The sequence below is a fragment of the Mustela nigripes genome, chromosome 14 (genome assembly GCF_022355385.1).
Source record: "Mustela nigripes isolate SB6536 chromosome 14, MUSNIG.SB6536, whole genome shotgun sequence".
NCBI lineage: Eukaryota > Metazoa > Chordata > Mammalia > Carnivora > Mustelidae > Mustela > Mustela nigripes.
In genome coordinates this window covers 64,473,266-64,498,010 of record NC_081570.1, presented here as the reverse complement: position 1 = coordinate 64,498,010, position 24,745 = coordinate 64,473,266, and the positions used below count along the sequence as shown (strand labels likewise).

Sequence of the window (24,745 nt, the reverse complement as noted above, 5' to 3'; positions counted from 1 at the left end):
ACCTCCTCTCTCTCTCTCTCTCTCTCTCTCTCATTATTATTATTTTTAAAGATTTTGTTTATTTATTTGACCGAAAGAGAGAGAGAGAGAGAGACAGCGAGAGGGGAAACACAAGCAGGGGGCGTGGAGGTGGGAGAAGCAGGCTTCCTGCAGAACAGGGAGCCCAATACAGGGCTTGATCCCACAACCCAGATATCACAACTTGAGCCAAAATCAAGAGTCAGACGATTAACTGACTGAGCCACACAGGCCCTCCATCACTACCTCTCTTTTTATATAAATACGCTCCATTCTCTCACATCCACTTTTGACCTCCTTTCTCTCAGAGCCAAATCTCTTGCAGGTTAGTCTATATGCATCCTCATTTCCTTACTCCCAAGCGCCCCTCACCAAGCTGGCTTTACTCCTCTCTCTTCCACCGAAACTGCTCTCACCAAAGGCACCGGTAATTCTGCAGTGGCCAGACTCAGCCGACAAGTCTCATTACATTCTGTTTGCCCTGGCCCACACGGAGACTCTCTCCTCCTTGGCCTTCTAGAACGCCATTTGCTCTTGATATTCCGCTTCCCTCTCTGTCTTCTCCTCCCTGGGCTCTGACATGGGTGTTTCCTCGACTTCAGGTCTCAACTTCCCTGCAGCCTCACGGTCCCAAAGCAACCTGGGGTGATCCCTCGCACATGCGTGTTTCACTGCTGTTGTATCCTGGTGAATTCCACATCTGTGACTACAGCCAGGACTTGTTATTATGGGTACTAGATTAAAAAAAAAAAATAAAAGACCTCTGTCAAATGGACCTGTTAGCATAAGCATCTCAATCTTTTGAGAATATTTATTTATTTATTTATTGGAGTGAGACTGAGAGAGAGAGAGAGAGAGAAAGGGAGAGAGCGTGAGAGGGGTAAGGGTCAGAGGGAGAAGCAGACTCCCTGCTGAGCTGGGAGCCCGATGTGGGACTCGATCCCTGGATGCCAGGATCATGACCTGAGCCGAAGGCAGACGCTTAACCCACTGAGCCACCCAGGAGCCCAGCATGTCGATTTTAAAATGTTTATAACTAAATTCTTCATCTCTCTCTCTCTCAAAAGTCATTTCTTCTCCACATGTCCTATCTCCTTGAACGACACCTCAGTTTATCTGGTCATCCAAACTAGCTACTTCGGAGTCATGCTCAGTCCTCTCATTCACCCGAACACAACGGATCTTTATGTCCTATGGATTCTACTTCCCGAAATCTTTTGGGTCGGTTTCCTCTCTTCCACTTCCACAGCCTCCTTGTTCCTCCCCTGCACGACCCCCATCTGACCTTGCGGCTGGGCCCCCCCTGCTGCAGCCTAGGCTCCCTTTCACTGCTTCCATAATGTGCTTTCTGAAATCCAGATCTGGTGGCGTGTGACGGAGTGAAAGCTTGGCAGCTCGCTGTGGCTACAGGCTGAGGTCTGTATTCGTTAGCCCAGTGTTCTCAGCCTTTCCTGCCCTGGACCCTGGGTCTGTCTCCAGCTCTGCCTCTCACCACGTGCCACCCCCACACCTCTGAGGCACTCGCACATGTGCTCCCTCTCCTTGCCATGGACTCACACCAACTTCCTTCCCACTTAGCCCTTGGCCAATTCCTTTTCTTTCTCGGGACTCAGCTGACTTCCTTCTCCACACCCACGACTCGCTTCGGTCTTGCTCCCATCCGTTGTGCCGCTGCCATGACACGTGCCGCGTTGAGGGGGTTGTTGGCTCCCTCCCTACAATACGAGCTCCTTGAGATCTCTCATCTTCATATGATTAAGTCTGTCACTTGGCTCTTAGATGGCAGAAACTCAGTAAATATATCAAATGAATTAATGAAAGTCACCCAAAGGAATATACAGTTAATGAGAGAATTTAATATAGCAGTGAGAAAATATTTTTACCATTAGAGAGTTACACAGGCCATGTAAAGTCTGTATATCCCCTGGCTGAGGCTATTTTTTCCCTCCACCTCTAAACTAAGCCATTGTTTGAAATCAGTATGTGGTCAAGGTGCTCTATTCAACCCACAAAGAAAATCTCAGAAGCACCAGGTTCCTTCAGATGTACCCAGAATCACATTCTCAAACACTTGCTCATTGTTGCCCCTGGTTCTTTGAAATACTTTTGGTTATGCTCACAAAAAATATACCCACGATATGCCTTCTTAGTAAAAAGATGCAGTGTGTATTCCAAAATCAATGTGCTTTTGGGGGGGGCGGTGTTCAGAGCAGTTCAGATACTTTTATGGCTTCAAATTGTTCCCTGTTTTGAAGTTATTACGGAATTGCAAATAATTGGCAGAACATGGCTGAGGCACTCAGAGGTCTGTTTCACTGATATTCGTTTGATGTCTTATTATTTTGTCTTTGCTTTCAGACATCAATAGTTAGCTATATAGGAACAAAGTCAAATAGAAAATTGGGACATTTATTCACATAATTATAGCAAACTCCTCCACCCACTCTACTCCCATAAGCTCTCCTTACTACATATCTATAATAGTGTTTGAGCATGGGCATTGAAGTCTGGGAACGTGGGGTATGAGTTCTAACTCTGTCACTTATTAAACAGTGTAGCTTTGGGAAATTTCCCTAATCTTCTGAGTCTCTACCTCTTCATCTATAAAATGGGAAAGAACATGAGTACTGATGACTGGTGTGAGAAATAAATATGAGAGCATGTAAAAAGGCACCCCAGTATCTAGAATGTAGTAAGTCACCAGTATATGTTAGTTTTAATATTATTATTAGGTAATTAAAATAAATATTTAGAGGTAGAAGATGAGGACTTGGAGTTATTCAATAGCTTTCAAACTTTACTTTTTTGGGGCAACGTCTCTGTTGTACATGCTTCCAATTGAGAAAACAGTTAGCAATGTGTCAATTCATTAGTGGCTCAAATTTGGGGTAGACAGAAAACAAATATTATTTTGCCATTTTATTTTAATTGTATTATTATTATTATTTTTGAATACTTTATTTACTTGACAGAGAGATACACGGGAAGAGAGGAAACTTAAGCAGGGGGAGTTGGAGAGGGAGAAGCAGGCTTCGCACCAAGCAGGGAGGCTGATGTAGGGCTCTATCCCAGGACCCTGGGACCATGACCCTAGCCAAAGGCAGACACTTAATGCCTGAGCCACCCAGGCATCCTTATTTTGCCATTTTAAAAGAAATTCAGAGAGGCTAAGGGATTGGCCCAAGGGCACACAGAGGTTAGATATAAACATAAGATTTGGGGTGTTCTTTCACATTCAGTGCTGGGTCCTTCTAGAGTCTGTGGCATTGATCATTCTTAGTGGGTCTCAGAACAAGCAAAAGAAGCTTTCAGTGAGTCAGGCCTGGAGATGCGGCCTTGGATGAGCGAACAGGTTGAGTAGCTAACTCTTCACCAGGTGATTCTGTTGGTAAGTTAATGGTGTTTCCAAAAATATTTCAAGAAGTGGGTACAATGAGTATGATGATGTGAGCTCCCCAAACCCTTCACTTGGTTAAAGTCATTCACCTGCGTGCGTTTCTTTTTAGCAATAGTTTGCCCTTCTGGATGACTCAATGGACTCAGCAACATTCCTTTCTTGAGAAAATAACTTAAAAAAACATGGAAAAAACCCCTGTACTTCTGTCATGTCATGCAGTGTTCCAAGGACTGTTTCGTGTTGTACTAAATGAACCTCATAGTTCTCTAAGCATAGTGAGCCCTGGATATAGGTTTATTAATTTGGTCTGATTCAATGAAGAAAGTGTTTTGTTCTATTCAACATTACTTAGAGCCTTTTTGCAGGAAAAAGTTTTGTGTAATTAAGTAGGTTGGCGGTCAGTACACAAGGCCTGCATTTCTCCAACATTAGAAAGCCACCCCATTGGTTTGTAAGTGCATTTGAGGCTCTCTTGGAAAGGGCCCAATGTCTCTCTTCTTTTACCCTTCCATCCTGAAAGGCTGAAGTTTGAAAATACAGACGTCAGGCCAGAAGAGGGCCAAAAGGGCCCTTAATAACTTCGTGCCTTCGTGGAGAAAGGGCTGTGGCAATCATGCGTCTATGTCTGGGACAGAGATGATGTTCAGTTAGGACAGACCACAGGTTTGGCAGTCAGATGGAAACATACTTCTTTCTGTGAACCCAGTCTAGCTGATGGGCTTCCTGTTTTCATTTTATAGTAGAAACTCAATGAAGTCTAGTCTGAGTTTTCATAGTCTCATCCAATAATTTCTGATAACCATGATAGTCCATTTTTCGGCTATGACTGAATGCCGGTGTCCCCTTCCAACCCATATGTTATGGTGTGATGGTACCTGGATTGGGGCTTTGGAAGGTGATCAGGGCAGGAGGGTGGAGTGCCCTATGAATAGGATCAGTGCCTTTTAAAAAGAGGTCTTAAAGCACTCCCTCCCCTCCACCACGTGAGGTTACAGGGAAAAGAAGCTGTCTACGAATCAGGATGTCGACCTTCACCAGACGTCAAATCTGTCAGTGTCTTGATCTTAGACTTCCCAGCCTCCAAGGCTGTGAGAAATGAGTTTCTGTTGTTTACAAGCCACTCAGGCTACGGTAGTTTGGTACAGCGGCCTGATGGGACTAATTCAAGCTCAAAGGTCAGTCTCCATGTCAGGGCTGTTCTCTCACCTGAAGGGTTCTCTACACCCTTCCTCCAGTCCTGGTTCTTCCGGTGCTACTGATCCCGGACACCTGTCCCCTCCACCTGCAGCTGGCCCCTGCTTTGGAGTCTCCTGTGAGTCCTCCTGAAGCATTCGTCTTGGCCCACCTCTGACTAGCACCCAGGCTTTCCTTTCAGGCATCTCTCACACCACTGGCTACACAGGAACATTCAGAACTTTTCCAGGCCCACAGCAGCCCTGGGAAAGGGGTTTTCAGTAGTTGCCCCGCTTTACCCCTGACCCCTTGCTCACATTTGTGAGGTTATTTGTTTTTGGACGGACAAGCCGAAAGAAAGCACAAGGGACTACTTCATCCTCCAAGATTTCCCAAATGCCAAGTACAGGGTTTCATACACCTGCTTAACAGACCCCATACCTTAATTGATCATACTTGGTTCTCAAAGTATGGTCACAGATGCTGGGGGTAGGGTGGGGTGCTCTATTTTTTCTTTCAAATTTAATCCCAGTAGTTACCATAAAGCATTATATTAGTTTCAGGTGTGCAATATAGTGACTGAACGCTTCCATTCAACACCCCAAGCTCATCACACAAGTGCTCTCTCGAATCTCCATCACCTGTTTCACCCATCTCCCACCCAACAAACCATCAGTTTGCTCTCCATGGTTAAAAGTCTGTTTCTTGGCTTGCCTCTCCCTTTTTTCCCCCATGATTCTTTTGTTTCTTAAATTTCACATTAAGAGTGAAACCGTATGGTATTTGTCTTTCTCTGACTGACTTATTTTGCTTAGCATAATTCTCGCTCGTTCCATCCATGTCATGGCAAATGGAAAGATTTCATTCTTTTTTATGGTTGAGTCATACTCTATGGAGTGTGTGTGTGTGTACCACCTCTTTAACCATTCACCTACCGACAGACACTTGGGCTGCTTTCATGATCTGGCTACGGTACATACTGCTGCAATAACCACAGGGGTGCGCATATACCTTTGAATTAGTGTTTCTGTATTTTTTAAAAATATTTTATTTATTTATTTGACAGAGAGAGATCACAAGTAGGCAGAGAGACAGGCAGAGAGAGGGAGGAAGCAGGCTCCCCACTGAGCAGAGAGCTTGATGCGGGGCTCGATCCCAGGACCCTGAGATCATGACCTGAGCTGAAGGCAGAGGCTTAATGCACTGAGCCACCCAGGCGCCCCAGTGTTTTTGTACTTTTTAAAAATTATTATTTATTTGAGAGAGACAGAGAGAGAGAGAGAGAGGAAAAGTGAGGGGAGGGACGGTGGGAGAGGGAGAGAGAGAATCTCAAGCAGCCCCAAAGTGGGGTTCAATCTCATGACCCCAAGATTGTAACCTGAGTTGAAACCAAGAGTTGAATAACTCAACGGACTGTGTCCCCCAGGTGTCCTGTGTTTTTGTATTTTGGGGGAGGTCCCCTATTTTCATTACAACACTTAGAGACTATTGCCTTTCACTAATAGTACAGAAGCAATTGTTATAAAACCAGTGTGAATCAAGACAGCTGCCTCCAATTGAACTAGATGTATCATCTAGTGAACTCTCAGTAAAACAAAAAGAAAATGCCAGTGTTAAGAATGGCCTTGATGAAGCAGTATAAAAGATTAGTTTTATTCAGTCTCAGTCCTTAAGTATATGTCATTTTAGTATTTCGTGTGAAGTATGCACAAAGTGCTTTAGCACATCTAGGTTAATGGTTTTCTTGAGGAAAAACACGATGTGATTGTTTGAGTTGCTTAACTAGTTGCTTTTCCTAACTGAACACCATTTTTACCTTCTCACGGATGGACTAACAGATAAACTATGGATTTTCAGACTTGAGTCTCTAGCAGACATTTTCTTGAAAAGAAATAAAGGAAGCCCGTCGCTTCAAGGACAATAATCGGCAGCATCTGTTGCCAGTGATAAAATCCAAGCTTTCAAGCCCCAGATCCGTCACTTCTCAGCAAGTTATTTATTTACTTATTTTCAAGGATTTTTTTTTTTTAAAGATTTTATTTATTTGACAGAGGGAGAGACAGCGAGAGAGGGAACACAAGGGGGGAGGTAGGAGAGGGAGAAGCAGGCTTCCTGCTGAGCAGGGAGCCCAATGCGGGGCTCATCCCAGGACCCTGAGATCATGAGCTGAGCCCAAGGCAGATGCTTAATGACTGAGCCACGCAGGTGCCACCTAGCAAATTATTTAACTCTCTAACATCTTACCTGAAAAGTCAGGCTGGGGATGGTACCTTCCCCATAGGGTGGAATCAAGCATTAAGTAAGATAACATTATACAGTGTCTAGTGTGTGTTCAGTGCTCAGTGGATGTTGGCTTCTAATACCGCTACCTCAAATGAAAACAAACTTTGCCTTTTGTTTTTTATTTAACCAAATATGTGCATCGATGTTATGAAAAATTTTAATCTGGGCCCCAAGTTAATATTCCCTAAATATTAGGTTAATTCATAGTTCTTTGACAAAAGAGCAACAATGAAATGACATTAGGGCTATAGTGAAATAATGGCAGGCATTAAAATATAGAGTTTTAGGGGCGCCTGGGTGGTTCAGTCAGTTAAATGTCTGCCTTGGGCTCGGGTCATGATCCTGGGGGCCTGGTTTTGAGCCACAAATCAGGCTCCCTGTTCAGCAGGAAGTCTGCTTCTCCCTCTCTTCTGCTGCTTCCCCTGCTTGTGCTCTCTCTCTTAAATAAATAAAATCTTAAAAAAAAATTGAGTTTTTAAGTAAGAATTCTCATTTCTACAATTTTCCCTAAGTAAATAAATAGGACTAGTTTACACTGGGTTAAAAATACAGAGAATAACACAAAATACTGTAAAAGTGCCTCCCGAAGCTTACTACTTAGAAGTCGTTTATCAGTACTCCTGCTAAGGTACACAAAGCCATCTGTGGCCCTGACATCCTGAATGCTATAGGCCCAGAATGATGTCTTGACCATAACGCCATTAGTATCACACCTCACCTATAAAGTCAGATGATTTTCTAAATTGAAGCCAAAGCTTTGGAAAGGAATTAATGGAAATTCAGGTTATGTCACACTTTGGGCACAGGCAGGCTACGAAAAGCACAGAAGAGAAAAAGAAGCCAAAATAGATTGGATAAGAGCAAGATAATGATCAAGAGATTAAAAAAATACAGTGAGAGAGAGAGAGAGAAAGGAAAGAAATGTACCAGAAGAGGTTGTGAAAACTGTAGGAGCCTGTTAGTGGGACATAATGAGGTCCTTTAAAGGACATTTTTACACTATCCAAATACTTTTCCATTTTCAGCCATGACTGAGCCCTAGTCTTGTACAGCAGCACAGTTCTTACGTCTTGTGTGTGAACTATCAAAGTCCAGAGAACCTTTTCCAATCCTTTTGATCACTGGCCTGATCCCATGAGATCTCACACCTGTCCTGTGGAAAGTATTTCTCTAGAAAGAGTGACAGAACTGCCTTCTTCATGAACAAAGAGGTAATATTCACACCACTTTCTTTCTTTCTTTCTTTTTTTTTTTTTTAAGATTTTACTTATTTATTTGACAGACAGAGATCACAGGTAGGCAGAGAGGCAGGCAGAGAGAGGGAGGAAAGCAGGATCCCTGCTGAGCAGAGAGCCCGATGCGGGGCTCGATCCCAGGACCCTGAGATCATGACCTGAGCCGAAGGCAGAGGCTTAACCCACTGAGCCACCCAGGCACCCCTTCACACCACTTTCAAAGGGCTAACTAGATCAATCGTTGCCTCCTTTCGTTTTGGCCTAGACAGTACACCTTCCCTGAACAAGTTTTTCACTCAGACGGTGGTCAGTGCTATTAACCGTGACTCAAACTACTTTGGAAATGAGCAAGAAATGCACCAGCTTTGGGGAGAATAGTAAGCTGGTATTGCTGTTCTCAGGGAGAGGGGAGCAGCTACAATGGAGTCAGGAGTGTCTGATTAGGCTCATAATTAACCTGAGAACTGCCCTGCCAGCAACGGCTACTAGCAGCATCAACCTGCCTGTCAGTTCCAGTCCAAGAATTCCAACTGCTACTTTGGTTGTTATGGAAACTGACCACACTGCCTCCTAAAGAACTCATTATGCCAACAAATACTTGTTTCCTAAGTCATTGTGGGGTATCTAAATGAGCAATGGAAGAGCACACAGGCAGAAGGCTGGCCACTAGAGAAGACATCACAGGGAGCTAAAACCTAAGCCTGACCTTGGGCTATCGTCAGCGAGGGGAGGAGACATTTCAAGCGACGGGACTGGCAAAAGCGAGGGAAGTTCAAGAGATAAAGATAAGGCAGGTATGGCTGGAGCCACAGACTCATGGGGGTTGGAGTGGGAAATGGGAAGGCACCTAGAGGCCAGTGGGGAGGAGGCTTTGAAGGTCTTTAAAGCAGGGGGACAGTGCTTTAGGAATATTGTTTTTTATCTTCAGACTAACAGCGAGGATGACAACCTAGTTTCTGGCTAATACTAAAATGCCATGTGTCTTGGTAGATGTCCAGACAGTAGTATGAAATGTTAAAAGTTCAACTATCTTCTCATATAGGCAACACCACACCTGTTGCACTGAAATCGATGGACTCTTGTATATTAAGGCTCATCAAAACCGCTATGGGTGTGTCTATGACATCCTGAGTATTTTTATGAGCTTCCAATTGATCTGCAATACAGCCCCCAAATACATTCTGCCATCTGTCAAGGCAGTATATAGCACTAAGGCCTTAATTTTCAAGCAGAGTCCAATAAATACAACAACAATCATTTTTCCTCATATCACAGTGGGTTTGTACCTTTTCCTGCCCAAACAGTACGCGGAAATCTTTACAAGAATAGTAACTGGCCAGTAAGTTAAAATACAGGAGAGTTTGGTTAATATAAGAAAAACCTTTATTCAGAACAACAGTTCTTGGAGTGTAGTCTGTGGACCCCTGGGGGGTCTCAAGCTGTGTCTGATGTCAAAGATTTTATATTGTGCTGTTTTGACTCTGTGAAGGGCACAGGTCTTAGTAACAGGTGAGCCAAGGGCTTTAGTTACATGCGGACAGATAGAAGTGATGCTTGAAAATACATTTCAGAATTTAATCATGAGTGCTAAACTGGGCAAATCTGAAATGATATTATTGCTAGAGAAAATAATAACCACAAAATATGCTATACTATTTTTAGAAGCTTTGTTTTGGACCACCTAATTAAAAACAAAGATTTCGATGTGATAATAAAAGCTCATTCCTTAGATACTGAATATCACGTTTAAAGAGTGTCTTCTTTTCCTAATTTGGCCCCTAAGATAAAAGCTGAACAGAATGTATAAGTCATTGCGTATGGCCTTGATGCCAAGAAGAATGATTAAATTTTATGTGGAAAGGGGAAATTTCGTTGCTGTTTCTCTTCAGTGTCTCTTCAGTTAAGGAGCAGAAATGATGTACTTTTACTTTCTGCAAAGAATATAAAAAGTGTGACAAGAGTTCCTCCAGTTTCCAAGGTTAAGGTCAATGAGAGGCAAGCAGGTCAGGGGACAGTACCCAGGTTGGGCTCCAGAACTCTCACTGCTCAAGACACACCATTCTTTTTGGCTGGAATTCTTCCTCCTCTCACCTCAGTGAATTTCTCCCGTTGCTCCATCTCCTCCTTTAGTTTCCTGCCTAAATGTCACCTCTGTGGGGAAACCTTTGCCTGATCACTCTGATTACCCACATCTACCCAGATACTCGACCAATGTTGTTCTACTTCAGCTCTTTGTTTCCTTCCTATGTGGTAATAATTCCATGAGTTCTCCTTTCCATCTAGAAAGGAAACTCTGTGATTCCTGCTCATTGCCCAGTACAGGTCCAATACTCAGTAAGTATGGGGTGGGTGACTCAATGTAGGAGACAGTCCAGGGAAACAACCCAACAACTGAGTGGTGGAGTGGGGAGAGGTCTGGAATGGGGAGCTATAGCCCTGGTCTCCCCTCTGTCACCAGCTGTGGAAATGACCTTGATCAAACCTCTTAAGTTCTCTGGGACTCAGTTTCTTCATCTAACAAGGAGGGAAATTTAGTGAGCGATTTCCAAGGCAACATCCCGACTTCAGAGTGCAAGATTCTAAGTTTATCCAATTTTATTTCTTGGGTGCTGATAACCATTCTTTTTCCCACTCACTGAGGAGGTGTGGACCTTTTCATTATTTCTGAATATGAATAGACATTTTTTGAAAAGTGCAAAGGTAGGTGTATTAACTTTTCTACAGACTTGAATCATTAGAGGGAGAAGTATCAAGTTTTGGGAGGTGCTCTGACAATAGTTTGTGCTTTTCTGTGTAATTATAACTGTTGCTCAAATAGCCCCATGGATCTCCATGGGGAAAAATGGACATACGCCTCTCACGCTCATTAGCTATGTGACCTCGGACCAACTCCTTTACCTTCCTGAGTCTCAGTTTCCTTACCTGTGTTAACAGATACGTCATAAAGATAAACCACCAACCTATAGGACTAGAGAAAGATTAAATGAGATAAACTGGAACACAGTAGGCACTTAGAAAAAGCAGGTGAACCCCAAGTGAATTTTGTCCCATGACTTAACTTATCAGTAGCTTCCATTGTACGAGGCATAAGATAAGTGAGATTGTTTTTATCATTAGCTAAAAGGAATGCAGGGTATGGTTACTGAAATATGTTTGAATATGTGATTGCTGGTATTTTTAGCAGTGAGGTTTGGGGAGCATTGACTCATTGTTCAAACAGAAAAGGTGTGTGTTATATTTTGATGTAGGACATCTTCATACCCATGGGATTATAATGTATTTTATTATTGTAGGGCTAAACTCCGGAGTCTGACATTCCTTCGAGTCCTAATTTGTCTACTCTATAAAGATACAATGCCCAAAACAATATAAAACTGCATAAACAAAAGCAACAACCCAGCAGCCTTAGGGGTATTATCCTAACCAAAAAAGGAGCAAGACTTCAAAGCACAGTGAGAAAAGAACAGTCTTTTTTTCTCTATCAAGTTGTGTATTAGTAGCAGTTGCATTAGAAAACTTGAGGGTGGTTACTCACCAATCATGAAAATAATTTTGCGCTTTCTCAAATCTTCCATGAAACCTTTAAAGTAAGAATAATTTAAGTTATTGGCAAGAAAAACTGTTTTTGAAACCCTGGTATTACTCATGTTGTGTAAAAACCAAATCTTGTAGATTTATTTGGTAAGAAGCCCAAGTTGAGTAAATGTGTTAATAGGTCATAGTTAATAGGCACCAGTGACCATTTCAGCCTTATTCCCAGACCTAGGTAACCTATTTCACTTTAACGCAAACTATCAATTTTAGGTGGCAAAACTGATAGGCCATTAAATAGCATGAATTACAAAGAAAGATAATTTTTAAAATTATTTAAAATATTTGTAAGTATCTCAGTTTTACATTATTTTATATTCTTTTCTTAATATCTGCTGATCTCGTTTAATAAAGAAGGCTTAAAGTACAAATGGATATCTAGACAATATCTTAACTATAGTTCCTATTTACAGAAAATAATTCTATTTTCCATTTAAGGTAGTGATATAAAATTCCTTCTAAAACAAGTGTATTTAAGTAATAACTGTGAGCCAATTTAGAGAAAAATATTAAGTGAATAATTCCTAGTACAGGTCATATACATACAGAGATGAAGCAAAAACCACAAAGATGAGGAGAGTGAGGACTGAGTTTTGGGAACCACTACTTTATTTATTTTTTTCAAGTTTTTATTTAAATTCCTGTTAGATAACATACGGTGTAATATTCATTTCAAGTGTAGAAACTGGTGATTCATCACTTTCATACAACATCCAGTGCCCATCACAGCAAGTGCCCTCCTTAATCTCCATCCCCCATTTCACCCCCCCACCCACTTCCCCTCCAGTAGCCATCAGTTTGTTCTCTGTAGTCAAGAGTCTGTTTTTTGGTTTGCCTCTCTATTTTATCCTACCTACGTTTGTTTGTTCTGCTTTTTAAATTTTTAAAAAATTAAAAAAAATTTAAAAATTTAAAAATTTTAAAAAATTTAAAAATTTAAAAATTTTTAAAAAAATTATTATTTTTTAAAATTCCACATATGAGTGAAGTCATATTTCACTTAGCATTACACTCTCCAGCTTCATCTATGTCATTGCAAATGGGAAGATTTCATTCTTTTTATGGCTGAGTCATCTTCCATTATATGTATATATATATTTACCCCCCATTCAGTCATCAGTCGCTGGACATTTGGGTTCTTTCCATAATTTGGCTATTGTTGATCATGCTGCTAGAAACATCAGGGCACACGTACAACTTTTGAATACATATTTTTGTATCCTCTGGGTAAATACCTACTAATGCAATTGCCGGATCATCAGGTAGTTCTATTTTTAACTTTTTGAGGAAGCTCCACGCCGTTTTCCAGAGTGGCTGCACCAGTTTGCATTCCCACCAACAGTGTAAGAGGGGGACTACTACTTCAAAGTAGGGGATGTTAGGAATTTTTGGCAAAGTGCAATATCCTCCAGAGTGTGTAGATCCCTAAAAGAGTTTCAGCTGTCATGTGGTGTAGTAGGTGGCCATGAAGGATGGGTAGGTAAAGCTGTACTTTTGCTTCAGATCTCAACTGACTAGCCTTAGTCTATTGACTTCCTCTCCTTGGACTTCAGTTTCTCCATTCATAAAGTAAAGGTGTTGTAAGTCAAGTAGTGATCTCTAACGTCTCTTTTGGTTCAAATACCTATGATTTTGTGGTTCCCGTAAATGAATGGACCACAGTAGGAAACGGTTCCATTTCTCTCTTGGCCAAATTTATTTATTTATTTATTTATTTATTTATTTATTTATTTTTAAAGATTTTATTTATTTATTTGAGAGAGAGACAGTGAGAGAGAACATGAGTGAGACAGTCAGAGGGAGAAGCAGACTCCCCATGGAGCTGGGAGCCCGATGTGGGACTCGATCCCGGGACTCCAGGATCATGACCTGAGCCGAAGGCAGTCGTCCAACCAACTAAGCCACCCAGGCACCCCACTTGGCCAAATTTATGACGCAAATTTATTGTTGCATGTTTAAAAGAGGTTTTTTTTTTTGAGGAGGGGGAGGGGCAGAGGGAGAGAGAGAACCTCAAGCAGGCTCCATATCCAGTGCAGAGCCCAGCACTGGGCTCCCTCTCACAACCCTGACATCATGACCTGGGCCAAATCAAGAGTCGGACGTTTAACTGCCTGAGTCACCCAGGCACCCTGCATGTTTAAGATACCTAAAGTAAACCCAAATTCTAAGAGTAAGAGTGAGGTTACTTGAAAAGTTGAATTGGGAATGGCTCTGTGAAAGTGTCAACTGTTTGAGCTTGGAAGCAGGGGATCCTCAAACCTCAAAAAAAAAAAAAAATTTAGTGAGCACTTGAACTCTCCCTGGCTTTAAGGCTGCGGGCTTTAGGTATGGAGATCGGGCTGCCTACTCAGCTGTTCCAGGACAGGGTCAGAGACTTTGGGGGCAGGCCAACAGCACAGAAGAAGGAGGTTAGTTCATGATGCACTGAAGTTCTTAGAAGGAGTCTACACAAGCCACTAAGGGAAGTGCGGCTCCAACCTAGAGGCCATCGTGAGCAAATGATGGTGAAAAGCCTAAGGGCAGGCTCTAGTGGACTCAGAGGATGTCACCATGTTCAAGTTGATCCTGGGACTGACTCATGTCTGAGCTGCTTAATTTCATACCCGCAGGGGTGGGATTGGGGGTGGCCAGCCGATTCCAAAAAGAACTCGAGAAGACTTTCTTTGATGTGCTTAGGTGAAGGTGGGCAAAGATTCTAAACCAGCGAGGTGGGTGGGCGTGGAGTGTTGTGAATTGTGGCTGACAAGAGCTGACCTCTAGAGTTAAGCTTTTAGAAGCTTTTAGAGCGCCATGCTGGACAAACAAACTAGATCTGTCCTCAGTGGACAGATGCGACTGCAGATGGAGAAACTGATGACAATTCTGAACACTTTATGGTTCTTGTTACCCCCTATGCTAAGGGAGATGCTTTGCAAACTATAATATACGCCGAGTAGACAGTAATATATTAGGATGTAGGATATTGTGATTTTTCACTTCATGAAAAATATGCATGAAGTTTTTTTTTTAAGATTTCATTTATTTGACAGACGGAGATCGCAAGTAGGCAGAGAGGCAGGTAGAGAGAGGAGAAAGCAGGCTCCCCGCTGAGCAGAGAGCCTGATGCAGGGCTTGATCCCAGGATCGTGGGATCATGACGTGAGCTGAAGGCAGAGGCTTTAACCCACTGAGCCACCCAGGCTCCCCTGCATGAAGTTTTAAAGTAAAGATTCTAAAGTTCAAAGGTATTGGTGCTTTTATTGGAGCCCCGGGCCCCGGAGCTGTGCATTTCAGACCCTGGGCTCTGGTAGTTCCTGGAGCAGCCCCCTTGGTGGGGAGACCCAGGAGGGAGGGGCAGGCTGGGTGGAGCCAGCCCTGAGCTCCCAGTGTAGGTGGAGCTCTTTTCCTGTTCTGGAAGCATCTGTTTTTGCTCATCCTATGGGGGTGAGTGGACTAAAATGATGGATGAAATGATGGAGAGATAGTACAAGGTTTTTATTTCCCATCTTGGTGACAAAACTGCAATTTTTACACTTAAAATGAACTGATAGGACTCTGACTTCCACTTCACGTTTTATGTAGATGATAAGTACTTTTGAAAGCTAGATCGCTCCTCTGACAGTTATCAAACTTGCTTTTCAGTAGAATTGGGATGCTTCATTTATACACAAAGCCACCTTTTTGCTGGAATCCACTATTAGCTGAGGGAAAGACCCAATTCCAGAGACAGAATGGGACAAGAAGAATTGGATTGGGAGCAAGAGGGGAAAGGAACAGGGAAGCTAAAATCAGAGGAAAGATGTGAATTTGGGGTTTTTGGAAACATTTGGTTTTCAAACTGAGGGATGAAAATTTTGTTCTTTCTAATCAAAGAGATACTGCAGTCTCTTTACAGAATAGCCTACAGCAACTGGAAAAATCCTCTGTTATCTGGCGCTTTCTATTAAAGGCACACATACATTGGTGCTTTTAACTAGTGGACCAGATGGTCATCTCATGTTCTCTAGACTTCCAGCTTCCTTTTTTGAAGCTGAGCAATGATTTAAAAAAAAAATTCCCATATAGTTAACATACAGGGTTATATTAGTTTCAGGTGTACAATATAGTGATTCAACAATTCTATATAAAGTGGACCAACTTTTCATCTATTTGCAATCCAGGAAAGTGTCTGTGGTTATTATTAGGTATAGTTGTACCTATGGTGAACCATTTATACAATGTAGTCATCACAAGGTAACATTATAGTTTGTAATGACATGAGAATATGCTTATGATATACACAAAAAGAATGACATTTGCATATACACATGTATTCTCAACTATGTAAAAATAAGTATATAACAAACACAATGGAATAAAATATATAGAATGTTAACCATGATTATTTAGAGGTCATAAGATTTTAGACCGCTCTTATTTTCGACCTTAAAAAAATTTCCACAATGAATGCATGTTAATCTTATAATCAGGAAAAAGGGAAGCTCTGGTTGGCAATCTGTCAATCCTTATCCAGTTGGGACTAGGTTGATTATTTGTACTTGGCTCACGTGTATGTGCCTTTCCCCATGAATCACCATGATGTCATTTGGTAACTGAGATTTTCACATACTGCTATAGCCATTATCATCAAAGGGCTCATGCTCATGGATCAGCATAGAATTAGAGCTAGGGTTATTTGGAAAGCCAGCTCCCTTACTTGTATGTGCTCACAGTCAATACAAACATATTTTCATGAACCATAATTAACAGCAACATTTATAACCAAGTGGAAATGTTAGAAGGTACATGACCCAGGGCAATCGGGAACATTATCTCTTTTGGACAATCTCAAGTTCACATAATTTTATCTATTTTCAGTTCTATGTGTCACTAGTTAAGGCTGGACTTTTTAGTTGTTGCTAGACTTCTGACACGAGAACTGTTACAAAGCAAGATATTTTGGGTGTTTCTTGGGTTGCATTCCAACAGCACACTGCAGATCAGTAACTACTGTACAGGAAAAAGACTTTGGAATTCCAATAAATCTAAAGAATGTCAAAGTTAGCCAGCTGTCTTTATGGCAGGATGTGTGGGAGTCTTGCTATGCCATTATGCGTGCCTCTTCCAAAGGGGATTGAACATTCAGTGTTTCCCACACATATTTTACCAGAACATCTTATTTTCGCTGAGCATGTCGAGGGTCATGTTCTCTGGGTAGTCAGGAAATGCATCTCTAAGGAAGGGGTCTCCCTTGGTTTCTTTGCATAGACCAAGGGAGGAAAGATCCAAAGAGTTCCAGTCTGAATCATGGAGCCTGGCTAAGGAAAGCCACATGCTGTTTGTAGTTCATTATCTCTCGGTTGGTGTTTAATCAAGAAGATACACTCAAAGCTACTAGAACACAACTCTGGTCTGATCAGTAAAGGAAACTCACCTCCCATGGTGTCCTCCCCAAATACATTTAAATGGTCATCACCCTGTACATAAAAAAAAACAAAACAAAACACCCAAAATATTAGATGACAGTAGTAATAGGTATTATGCTAAATTTCTTGCCAACATGCATTAACATACCTAACCTTCCAAACAACTCTATGAAGGATGCACTATTCCTATCTGCCTTTTATAGATGAAGAAATTTAAGAGTTTGAGAAGCAAGTTGCCCACGATCACATAGCAATGAGGGACAAAGCCCAGACTGAACCCTGGGTTCATGCTGTTCTTTTTGTACTGCTCAGTTTAGTGTCACACCTCACTTTCCTGGTGCATGACTTATCTGTGATCAGAAAAGCTGATTTGAAGAAGAGAACACTCTTCAGTACCCAAAGCTCACTAGTGGGTGTAGTCATGGTGGTTTTACAAAAAACTCTGTGGTGTAACATTGGACGTGGCATGCTTTCTCTGGAGTGCCAGATAGGAAGTGTTTTCCAGCATTGTAAATCATATAGTTAACCACTGGCCAATCCCTGAAAACTGAAGCATGAAATAAGGGAAATTGGAAGGACTAGCTTTGATTGATGCCTGCTTTTAAATTATTTTATTTTTTTAACCAAGCAGCAGCTGCATTTTCTTTACAGAAGAACCTGTGGTAGTTGGGGAAAAAATGTAGGATGAAAACTTATAAAAAGACATTTGATAAGAATTCTGATTTTTACTTATGTCTCCATCCATCCCATATTCCCACTCCCTAATTCTGTATAGGTAACCACTCATAGAAGTTTTTTATTTCCATCTTTTTCCAGATACACAAAAAACAACTTCCAGATACCTATGGATGCGTTTGAATATAATTATAACATCTTGGGGCGCCTGGGTGGCTCAGTGGGTTGAGCCTCTGCTTTCGGCTCAGGTCATGATCTCAGGGTCCTGGGATCAAGCCCCGAGTCAGGTTCTCTGCTCAGCGGGGAGCCCTCCTCCTCACTCCCTCTTGCCTCTCTGCCTACTTATGATCTCTCTCTCTCGGACATAAATAAACAAGATCTAAAAAAAAAATATTATATCATCTTGTGACCTCCATTTTGTACACAGAAAGGAGTGAACTTCTATTACACATTGCATATATGTTCATAATATACACACTGATCCAGAATGATATTGTTCTTCCCCTTGCTTTTTCAGTTATTGATGTACCCGGGAGAACTTTCCGTGCTCATCCAGAATATTCTCGGTCGTACGGCGTTCTATGGTATGGAAGCTACCACAGTTGTTGTTTTTAACTCGCCCTTTATTGATGGACCACCAAGTAGTTTCCGATCTTGGATTAGTTTGGAAAAAGTAGCACAGCGAATAAGCTCATGTAAAGGTCATTTCATACACATATGCCTGCTGGATGAATTCCCAGAGAAGGGACTGTGTGGTCAAAGAGCAAATGTATTTATAACAGATAGATTTTGCCCAACTGCCCTTCATAGAGGTGGTGCCATTTTGCAGGGACGGCCTGCGGCTCACACTTCATTCCAGCCTCTTGCTTCTAATTCGCTTTGATGTGGGAGTCAGTTAAATGAGGTTGCCTGGTTGCATTAATGCTCCCTTGAGGTAACCGCTCTGAGAGTACTTGTTTGCAAAGGGAGCCTTGCCAGCCCTTCTTAGAACATACGCCTTCAGGGCAACTTTACTGCTTGTCTTCTTAGATTTGCCTGTGGATCCAGAACGATTCCAGGTGAGAGAAGAGTTTTTAATGGAGTGGTCATTCAGGGACACATTTACATTAATTAGCTTCCTTCCGTGAATAGGGAAAATGTCAATTAGTCCTCAGTGAGCCTACCCCCCACTTCTGTTGTTGAAATAATTGCATTTCGGAGCTGGGAGTCATAGAGATCATCTGACCCAACCCTGCCGTCCCCTCTCCCATTGTATAGATGAGGAAATTGATGGTTACAGAGGTCATGTGAGGGGCCCATGGCCATAGCAGCTTGTCTTTTTTTTTTTTTAAATAAAGGTTTTATTTATTTGACAGAGACAATGAGAGAGGGAACACAGGCAGGGGGAGTGGGAGAGGGAGAGGGAGAAGCAAGCTTCCCACTTAGCAGGGAGCCCAATGCAGGGCTCAATCCCAGGACCCTGGGACTATGACTTGAGCCGAAGACTGATGCTTAACAACTGAGCCACCCAGGCACCCCTGCAGCATGTCTTTAGTGAAGCCAGGGTCAGGATGAGAACCACATCACCTACCACACAGCATGGCTCCTAAAGATTTAGTCCCATCAGCTTAGCTATTGCCGTGAATCTCTTAGTGTCCTGTTCTGAACTGGCTAGTGCACCCATCCCTCAGGTGTTGCTAAGGGCTCACAGAAGTCCGGCCCCGCCCTCAGCTGGGGTTGACTCCGGTATAAGGTTCCCTGGAGATCAGGCTGAAGCTAAACCCATCCTTGCTCAGCTCATACCCCTGCCCTCTCCTGCATCTCTCTCCCTCTCTGAAGAGCAGTCCCTAATAACTTCCTTTTAAAGAATCCTCATTTCAGGTTTTGTTTCTAGGGAAGCCCTCCTGAGACAGGGACCTGTTCAAAGCAGTTTGATGTTTGCCCAAGATGCGCCTACGTAGAAAGTGGCTCAGTAGCCTCTGCTGGCAAAGAATTGTTAGATCAAGCTCTGCTTGTTGCTTGTCAAACAGCTATCAAACATATCCAGGTCATGTGAGGGAGTCCTCCCCCTCGATTTTTAATATCATTGTTGAATGATCAGACTTTCACTCATCTTACAGGCTAAACTGCCTCAGATCTTTCTTCCACCTAGCTGTCATGTTTTAGGAGACTGATCAAGGTTCATCTGATTCATAAAACCATGTACCGTGTTTTAAAGGGGCCTGTCTCACCTCTGTTTGGCTTCCTGTGTCTGACCTGTTTTTAATCCATTGCTCTTTTTCATAGCCTTCTAATCTGTTTGCCCAAACGCTTTAAATGAGCCCCAGCTTTATTTACATGCACACGGCATTCACGGTCATGAAAGCCCAGGTAAATGGGCTGTTTGATTGGAGGGTGTTATTTTCACATGATGTTCTATAAACCTCATGATTCCTATGTGAATCTTTTGTAAATAAACTCAGTCTGGCATCTTAAACAGGTGCGTACGTGCACGCGCGCACATACACACACACAGACACACACACACACCAAAACAACTAAGGAAAGGCCAGCTCTTCTGGTTCTCTTTTGGTGAAGAAGAAGCCATACAGAGTCTGAAGGCCCTATGTGTTGTCTCTTTCTTTCCTAGTCCAAGTGTGTTCTGCGTGAAAGGCACTCATTCAGAACGTCAATTCTGTAAGAAGCAAAATGCTCTACAAGCTTATGTGAGAAATACCTGATAAGGCGTTTCTGAGCAGGGAGCTGGGAACTGGGAGCTGGGAGCTGCCTCTTCAGTGAGGCACCCCTTGAGAAAGCACAGCCTATGTACTCCCAGGCTCCAGCCTGAGGGCCTGTGGGTGCGTCCTCGGGGCACACACAGCCTTTCATCGCGTCGTTCTCCATCTAGTCGGCCTTCTGTCGCCTGTAAGTCTGAATGGTGAGGTTGGGCTTTGTGGGTGCCAGGAGACAGAGGTGCTCTCTGCTGTCTTAAACGAGGTTTAGGGGGCAAAACGCAGAATACCAAGTTGGAACCAACTGACAGAAATAGTACTAATATTGGCTCAGATTTCATGTAAGTGTCCATTATGACTCACACATATGGAGCCAAGACACAGCCTTACAATGACGTGATAAATGCTGGCAAAGATGGGACATGCTGCAGCCAAACCACCAACACACAAAACCAAGTTCAGGTCTCCACCCCTCCTTGTGCTAAATTTATGAGAGCACACTGGTACCTGAGGAGGAGAAATCAAGAATCTTGTTGAAGTGTCATGGCTAAAACCTCAGGACAGGATTCATTGTTTCATGGAAAACTGGGTTTGGGCTATGGATTTTTTTTTTTTTTTTTTTTTTTGGTCTAGATGTCTCATTCTCCAGTCAAACAAGAGCCATGAGGAAAGCAAAAGCGGGTTGCATTCAGCTTTATTTGCCTGAGCGGATGTGTAGGCAGGGAACTTTGCAAGGCTAGGTTCTAGTATGGTCGGCAGGAGGTGTAGCTAGCTGGCGTGTGCATATGTTTCCCCATCCAGTCAGCGCACCTGTCATCACCACCTTGCGGTGTGGACGTCCGTCATTCCCAATTCCTTGAATAATTGAAATTTGGGGGGAGAAATCAAAATAGGGCAACATTGCCTCCCAGATAAGTTCCTCAATCCTAAGAAAGGACACCCTGCAGCTTGCACTGACCGCAGCATGGTGTGTGCTCCTGGTTGCTGGACCAGTCTAGTGTGGTATTGTCACAAGCAGATCAGGTTACGCTCGAAGTGGACATTGAACTTGTGCCTTCCAGATCTGGAAGTGTTTCTGCGGAAAGAAGCACACTGGATCCTCGCCGCAACGCTGTGTCTGAGGCATGGTGTAACTGCAGTTCTGTGGTCCGTGGGATGGGTGTGCCTGAGCCCCCTCTTGCCACCCTCCGGGCCCTGAAACCAACCGGTGTTTCCTTCTCAGCATCCTCTCACTGGTTTCAGAGGTGAGGTCAGGTTGTCAGATATTCTTACCGTCTGTCCTTAGGTAGATAGCGTTGATGTTTAAAAATCCTTGGTGGGGGGTGGCACCTGGGTGCCTCAGTAAGTTAAGCATCTGACTTCGGCTTGGGTCATGGTCTTTGGATCCTGGGTTTGAGCCCTGCATTGGGATCCCTGTGCAGCGGGAGTCTGCTTTTCCCTGTGCCCTCCCCAACCCCCCACTTCATGGGCGAGCTCTTTCTTTCTCTCTCTCTCTCAAATAAATAAAATCTTTAAAGAAAATCCTTTTGGGGACCGTGAAAGGAAAGCTCCCCTGGGAAGGAAGGAGAAGTAGTAGGTCATTTTGGGGGTGTCCTCTTAGTTCTTGTTTGTATTAAACAGTGTGTGTGTGTGTTTCATGGTATAAAACTGTGTATAGCTTCAAATGGGATTGTGAGAAAGAGGCTTTATTTAACAACAGAATTCACAGCTAAGATGAATTCTTGCCCTAAAATTCACAAATACTGCAAAGAAAAGACTATTTTCTTTCTCTGACACTGAGCACAGATATCAATGTCAAGATTCAAAAAAATGGATCTCAAAAAGGTTCTTTTGTTTCTGAAACGAATGTGAGGAGCAGTCTTCTCTCATTTTTTCTTACCTCAACTAGTACTAAGCAGATGACCCAAATTCTGGAAGAATCACGGACAATAAAATGCTAGCATACAAGGATTTTCCTAGGTCTGTTTTTGAACTAATCTAATGCCTCCTTCACTGGTTCTAAGAAGCAACAGCAGGAAGGGATGGGTGTGAGGCAGGAAATGTTCCGCAGTTCTCAGAAGGGGTCCTCTTCATTGAGAAGCAGAATCTTAACAGGAAGAAATAATAATCCAAAAGGGAGCAACCCAAACATTCTCAGGCTACCTCCCCATTTGGTAACCTGAAAATGAAAATTTTGGAATCTTTCTTGTTTAAAAACAAAAATAGTGAACACCTCGTGTGAACGATTTTAAAAACAGTTACTGGACTTGCTATTTGCTAGTATTTAGAGTGTTTTTAATGTGCATACTCTCATTCGATCCTAAAAACACTAGGAGGTACCTGGGCAAGTCTGGTATTTCCCATTGTTCCCATGAGGAAATTAAGGCTCCGCAAGCTTGTGTGACCACGAAGGATGCCCTGGGGAGGGGGTTTTCCTGGTTCCCAAGCCTGGGTTCTGATGCTTCTCCTGCTGCTGGGAAGGACTGCAATGACCTGTCTGTGTACCCAGCGCAGGAGCACAGAGTCTAAAGAGGGGCTCCGAGACGCGTGGGGGTAGTGAGCGCTCCTGGTGGCACATGAGTAGGAAGGAAGTGGGAGTCATTTGCGAAAAGAGGAGCTGAAGCCGGATGGTGCTTACCACGGGATTTGAAAGTGAAACTGTCAAGTTCATTGAGAAGCTGTGAATGAAGTTTTCGAAATTCCTCGGATCTTTGACAGGGGGATATTGGCAAATAGAAATGTAACTGCATCTTATCAGTGGGAAGAAGGGAGACTGGCCCTTTAGAAAGGTTTGGAGTGTTTACAGTTCTTTTCGGAAGCATGTTTTCATTTAAAGTAATGTGCAATTTGGGGAAAAAAAAAGTATGGGAAATGGTGTGTAATTTAGTTACACCCAAGAATTTATTTCACGGCAAGTCTCATTTCTCTTTCACTCAAGTATACACAATTAGAGGTCTGCTTGCTGTGGAAGTACTTGTATAATTGAGTAAACAGGGATTAAAAAAAATAGAGGGGATGCTGGGCTAACCTTTTCCCAGTCTTATTAAATTGCAGGTTCTCTACATGAACTACTTTAAATAGTGGTTTACAGATCTTGTTCTCTAGGAGGAATGGCATCTTTCTTCTTTTGTGTAAAATTGAAATGTTGGTGTCTCTAATAAAAATTTTAAAGAAAAAGTCTTCCCTACAACTTCCTGTTTTCACCTCACTGCTAGAAGATCTTGGGAGACAACTTGGATCTTGTCTTCCTTGGCCAGTTGCAGCACCGTTGTTAAGCAGGGCTTGGTCAGGCTGCTGGTGTAAAGGAAGGAGCCAAGCTCCCATTCTGATTTCCTCTCATTTAAAAGTTAATGTTGGCCATAAGTCACGTCTGACTAGAGTCTTACTGAGGAGACTTATTTGGCCTTTATCTCTTTGTTTTCTGATTCCTTATAAAATGGAGATAAAAAGGCAAAGCGTAGCTTCGACCATTGGGAACTACAGAGCGCACTGGCTTGTCTCTAACACTCTGTTAGGTGCTATGAGAATATTCTCTTCTTACGAGTTACTCTCAGCAAAAAGGAAAATCAGGTTAATTATTAGAACAACACCTGCTATATGTGTGTTCCTGTGTTTTCCAGGGAGAAAAACATTGACCAGGGGAGTCATCCTTTGTCCCTCCCTCCCACCATCTTTCTTGAAAAAGGATGTATGGGGCCCCTGGGTGGCTCAGTGGGTTAAAGCCTCTGCTTTGGGCTCAGGGCATGATCCCAGGACCCAGCTCAGCAGGGAGCCTGCTTCCTCCTCTCTCTCTGCCTGCCTCTCTGCCTACTTGTGATCTCTGTCAAATAAACAAATAAAAATCTTAAAAAAAAAAAAAAAAGGATGTAAGACTGGGGGGAGGCAGGTGGGGTGAAGTGAATGAGTAGAGGACTGAAAAGACACTCTGACCCCCCCATCCCTCTGCCCTGAGTTCTTCACTCATCCTCTGAGCACCCCCAATGCCTTCTCTGCAGTCTGAAGCACTTCCTGATTATCACTATGGAGAGATGCAACACACAGCTTCCCAAGGACCAACCCTAAATCCAGAGTCCATCTCCAACCTTGTCCTACGTCTTTCGCTTTCCTGATTCTCCAACTTGAATGTCCACATCCATCGCCCTGAGGTTCTAGAGGGTAAGGCCATGTGGGGAGTGAGACAGGGTTAGATGGTGGCTGGGGGGCCATACAGCAAGGAGGAACTAACAACGACATCCTGGCTGGACCAAAGAGGCTAGAAACAATGTGCGGACCTGAGTTGATGGGGAATGAGATCTTGTTGGGACACTGAATGAAATCTAC

The 24,745-nt window shown here is 42.9% G+C and overlaps 1 protein-coding gene across 2 annotated transcripts in view; it reads right to left on the bottom strand.

Annotated features, from left to right (window-relative positions):
- Positions 1–24,745, bottom strand: part of AK5 (adenylate kinase 5) — a 240,395-nt gene that overhangs the window by 45,253 nt on the left and 170,397 nt on the right. For both annotated transcript variants that reach the window (XM_059375168.1, XM_059375169.1), the window contains exons 9-10: positions 17,090–17,132; positions 11,642–11,686 (exon numbers count right to left, since the gene is read on the bottom strand). In XM_059375168.1, the coding sequence (XP_059231151.1) occupies positions 11,642–11,686; positions 17,090–17,132 (88 nt within the window). The remainder of the gene's footprint in view (positions 1–11,641; positions 11,687–17,089; positions 17,133–24,745) is intronic.